Source organism: Salvelinus sp. IW2-2015, unplaced genomic scaffold, assembly GCF_002910315.2.
Source record: "Salvelinus sp. IW2-2015 unplaced genomic scaffold, ASM291031v2 Un_scaffold2090, whole genome shotgun sequence".
NCBI classification, from domain to species: Eukaryota; Metazoa; Chordata; class Actinopteri; order Salmoniformes; family Salmonidae; genus Salvelinus; species Salvelinus sp. IW2-2015.
Window position 1 is genome coordinate 124,218 of NW_019943429.1, and position 5,395 is coordinate 129,612.

At 47.8% G+C, this 5,395-nt stretch overlaps 1 protein-coding gene across 1 annotated transcript in view; it reads right to left on the minus strand.

Moving 5' to 3' along the window:
* Positions 1-4,790, minus strand: part of LOC112072924 (glypican-3-like) — a gene marked incomplete at its 3' end in the record, with an annotated part of 124,166 nt that extends 119,376 nt beyond the window's left edge. The window contains 2 exon segments of the mRNA XM_070439979.1: positions 3,381-4,070; positions 4,733-4,790. Of these exon segments, the coding sequence (XP_070296080.1) occupies positions 3,381-4,070; positions 4,733-4,790 (748 nt within the window).
* Between the last annotated feature and the right edge of the window lie 605 nt (positions 4,791-5,395).

Here is a 5,395-nt window from a genome sequence, read left to right on the forward strand (position 1 = left end):
GCGGCTCTGTTATTCCCTGTGAAGGACTCAGCATGTTGGAACTTTGGCTACTACCCGATGTCCGTATTCCATCATCCTCATCGTGAGGGAGCCCTCTCAGCATTTTGATATTTTGGCTTCGGCGATTAAGGTTGTATGTGAGGGACCCCCAGCATGTTGATACTGGCCTGTTAGTTCGCTGTATCGTGAGGGTACCTCCAGCATTGTTGATATGCTGTTAGTGATGTATGTTCGAGGGATCCTCAGCATGTTTGATATGGCTGTTAGTGTGTATCGTGGAGGCCGACTCATCATGTCGATTACGGCTGTTATGCTGTGTCTGTGAGGGACCTCACGGCACACTTCGTTTAGATATGCGCTTCAGGTTAGTGTGTCATGTGAGGACTCCCAGCACTTTGTTTTGATATGACTTCGTCTTTTTACGTGTGTCTGTGAACGGACTCAGCATTCGTTTGTACTGTCCATATGCTGCCACTAGTCTATGTGTTCGTATGTTGAGGGCCTTCTCACGCCCATTGTTTTTTGATATGGCTCGGATTCGTCGTTCAGAGTATACCATTGTGAGGGACCTCCAGCATGTTGTATGACCTGCTTTAGTGCTGTCTGTGAGGCCCTCACGCGCATGTTTTGTTGACTGACGTCAAGATTATCGTCTCCACCCTGACTGTTACGTGTGTATTCGTTGAGGGATCTCAGCAGTGTTGAATATACGCCTTTGTTTACGTGCTAGTAATGTGGGTTTGGACCAGGACTCAGCATGTTTTTGAGTATGGCTGTTTAGAGTCGTCCTCGTCGAGGGGGAAGCTGCTCAGGCATCTGTTGATATACCTATATCCCGGCTGGCGGCCGCTCTAGAGCGGTTACGTGAAGGACACTTCAGCATCACTGTTTTTGAATGGCTGTTAGATTGTATGTGACGGCGATTCTAACTCCAGCATTGTTGATAGGACCTTTGTTACTACGGTGTACTGTCTGTGAGGGATCGCTCCAGCATGCTTCCGATATGGCGTTTTACTCGTGTGTTATGTGAGGGACCTCAGCATTTGTTCATATTTATGACTTGTGTACACTCGCTGCGTCTGTCGTAATGGACCACTCACTTCAAAGCCAGTCGCTCCTTGTTGAACCTTATCGCTGTGTTAGTGCTTGTTATATGTGATACGGGATCCCTCTCAGCACCTCTGTTTTGAATGGCTGTATTAGAGGGAGTATCATGTGACGGGATCTCAGCAATGTTTTTGATCTTCAAAACATATGACTTGGTCATTACACGTGCTCGTGCTGGTGAGGTCCTTCACGCTCTCAGCATTGTTGCTATGGCCTCAACATGTTTAAGTGTGGATCTACCATGTGACGGGACCCTCCAAGCGCATCGCGTCTGCGACCCTCTGTTTTGACCTATGGCTCCGAACCTTACCGTTTACACGTGTCTGCGTATGTGAACGGTATGCTCTTCTCAGCACATCTTGATATGGCCTAGTTAGACGTGTCTTGTCCGACGGGGACTACCGCATCTGTTGACATCTCCATTTATCCAATCCCGGCTGGGTTTTTTCTCTCCTCTCTAGCAGTCTGTTGAAGGACCCGCTCCAGCATTCCGTTGATAGTGGCTGTCTCTCTAATTGAGTGTCTGTTCGAACACACAATAGCTCCAGCAGTTTGAATTATCATCTGGCTTGTAGTTGTAGTATGTGAAGGACGCTCCCTTCACGCATCGTTATTCTATGGGCCTTCGTTTATGTGTTATGTTGACAGATCTCAACATCCCACTATACCTTCCGGTTGATCAAAATTATGGCTCTCGTTAGCAAAGTGTGTCGCCTAATGTTTGAAGGACCTCAGCATGTTGACCTACATGGCTTTAGTGTGTATTTGGTGAAGGACTCAACCATTGTTGAGTTATTGGCTAGTTACTCGTTTCGGCTGTGTATGTGACAAGGACCTCAGCATGTTGACTATGGCCTCCCACTCCCGTACCGCCTGCGTCTGTACTCCCTGATGTCGTTGTATTGATGGAAGGACCTCAGCCATCGTTTGAGAAGAACTATGGCTGTTTACGTGGTTGTATGTTGAAAGTACTTCAACATTGTTGACATTATGGCTGTTAAGAGCCTCTGGTCGTATGTGCCAAGCGAACTCAGCCATATCACTGTTGATATACTGGTCGGGCCTCCTTGTTACACGTGTGTTATTGTGAAGTACTTTCCAAACACATTGTTGATACAGCTGTTACGTGTGTCATTGTGGAAGCGAACTCCTCGCTCAGCATGTTGATATGGCCTGTTAGCTGTGCTATGTGAGGCGACGGCCTCAGCCACATGGTTGATATTCGCTCTCGTGTTCTACGTGTTCATCGGTTCAGGCATCTCAGGCTATGTTTTTGACATTCATATGGCTTTGCTTAGTGTGTATGTTTGAGCGGACTCAGCATTTTAGTGTTGCATAGGACTCGCGTTATTTGTTGTGTCTGTGAGGGACTTCATACGCCATCTCGTTTTGACCTATGCGCTCACCCCTTGTGATGCGTGGTTACTCTCGTTTGGTGTTATGTGAGGGACGCCTCAGCCATCGCGTTGCATTATCGACTCGGTACCGCCCGTGTGTCACTGTCTGAAGGACCTCAGCCATTTGCTTTTGAATATTAATACCGGCCCTGATTAGTGGTGTATAGCGCTGCACGGGCCCTTCAGCATGCGTTCTGACTATGCGCCTTCAGTTTATTCTTAGCGTGTGTAATTGTGCAGGCGAGCACTCAGGCATGTTTGATATCGGCCCCTTGTATACCGTGTCGTATGTGAAGGACCTCAAGCATGTGTGCACTTGCTCTTATCTTGCATGTTCATCGAGTCTCCTCCCCCATCTATTTACATTCAAGTGTCCTGTGAGGGACTCCGCTCAGATGTTGATATGGCTGTTAGAGTGGTCTGTGAAGGACTCAGCATGTTGATATGGCTGTGTAGTAGTGTCTGTGAAGGACTCAGCATGTTGATATGGCTGTGTGGGTATGTGAAGGACTCATGATGTGCATATTGTGCTGTTAGTTGTGATGTGAAGTGATGAGGCTCAAGCATGTTGATATGGGCTGTTAGTGTGTATGTGAAGGACTCAGCATGTTGATATGGCTGTTAGTGTGTATGTGAAGGACTCAACATGTTGATATGGCTGTTAGTGTGTATGTGAAGGACTCAGCATGTTGATATGGCTGTTAGTGTGTATGTTGAGGGATCTCAGCATGTTGATATGGCTGTTAGTGAGTGTCTGTGAGGGAGGACTCAGCATGTTGATATGGCTGTTAGTGTGTATGTGAAGGACTCAGCATGTTGATATGGCTGTTAGGTGCCAGCTCTGTGTGTGCGTGCGAGCGTATGCTTGCCTGTTACTCACCATTGCGTGTAGGCGGGGGCGTGCTTTGACAGCGTGTCTGAGGGCCAGTCTGACCAGCACATGTAACCTCATCATCACAGCCTCCATGTCCTGCTCCCCCCTCATGGCCCCCGCCAGTTTCCCTAGCCCCTCCACATACCCCCTCCAGTGGGGCTGTACCTCCGCCGCACCCCCCAGGCACCCTGACATTACAGCCTGGCAAAACCCTTTACAGGCCGGGGCCCCCAGCAGGCCCTGGCAGTGTGGGCAGTACCACAGCCTCAGCAGGGCGCGCCCACAGTCCCTACCTGGGCGCAGGTGGTCAGTGGTGTTGACCACCTCAATGCCCAGGTTCAGCGCCTGCAGGAACACACGCGTGGCCAGGAGGGAGCGTGACAAACGAGTCATAATGAGTTTAGGGTAGGGTCCGAATGCTATGGAGTCCTTCCACGACCCCCGCAGGCATTCCTCAGATATGGGTGCTGCGCCACCTCCCAGCAGGTGTCGGTAGGTCAGGGGAAAGAGGCGGGTGAAGAAGGCCTGGACCATGTGTTCCACGCTGGAGTCTGAGCCCAGGATGTAGAGAGACACGTCCAGGAAGAGCTGCCCCACCGCCCCCTGGGCCCCGCCCCCCAGCCCTGGGAACTCCGCCTTCAGCACCAGCAGGGTGGAGTTACGGCCGTGACGCAACACCAACTCAAATGCCTCTGGTGGATAGAGGGGGAGGGGAGGGGAGGGGGGTGAGAGAGAAGGAGAGAGAGAGGAAGGGGGAGAGAATTTTAGAAAATTGTGCAGCTTTAAAACTCATTTCTAGTAAACACATCAATAAAAACAAACCAGACAACAATCACTCTAAAACATTATCTCTTTCACAAACACATTCAAACTCACACGCTAAAGATAGCGCAAGAGAAACTGCTACACAGAGACCGTCCGTTTCTCAACGGTCGCACTCAAGCGTAAGGAAGGCCATCGGACCGTGCCTCGTTACCAAAATGCGTTGTTCTATAGCCAGCACTATGATCTCTCCGTACATGTTTCATAGTACGATTATAGTGTATAAAACATCATAATGTAGTTTAAGTTTGAGCCGTTTTATATCCATTTATATCCCGTTTCAGATGCAGATTTTGGAGGAATTTGTTTTGTTGATGCGTTCTGAAGTTTGGACACACGTTTTAGGGCTCGGTCGTCTGGTGGTGGACATTTCAGAAGGACAGAGGAAATCTAACGAACCAAAAAGACGTTATAGACATAGAAAGGATCATTGCCCAAGAATATGATGGAAAAAGCTCAAAGTAAAGCAATATTTCAATATGAATAAACACGTGTTTCTGTCCGAAAATATTTTAAACGCCCCCACCCCCACCTCCCCCCTGCTCCCCCGTTCCCCCCTTATGTCTAGCTCTCTGCTCATAATTCGCCATTTTTGGTCATGTATGCTTTCACTGGCCAACCACTGTATTAAAAGTAAGGATAATCCTTTCAGAATGTGAAATCCGCGGGTGTGCATTGAAGAACTAATTTGTCTTTCGATTGCTGTCAACCCTGTATTTATTGATTTAAGTCGAAGTATAGTGAATTAGCATTTCAATTAAACTAGCATCACTCTGAAGGAGATGACGTCAGACATATTGAGGCATTGATTGTTCCTAGATTTTAATTGTTGCCTAACCACGGTATCTGGTGTCTGGCTAAATCTATGCACCTTTTCTGAACGAAACGGGTATATGTATACTATGGTAAAATGATGATGTCTACAGGAGTGATCAGTCGCCGAAGAATCCGTCGAAGGTTATAGTGAAAAAAGTTAATATAGATTTTATGCGCCGGGATTTACTGTTAGACGCCTCGTTTGGGGCTGGAATCGACTGCTCATCTGTGAACGTGATATCATGTAAGGTATGCTTGACTTACGTATGGGTTATTGTGGTTATTCGCTGTAGAAACGCTTAGAAAATCATGAAATATGGTCTGAAATCAGCAAGAACTGTGTCTTCCATTTGCTAGGCTTTGTCTATTTTTATGAAAT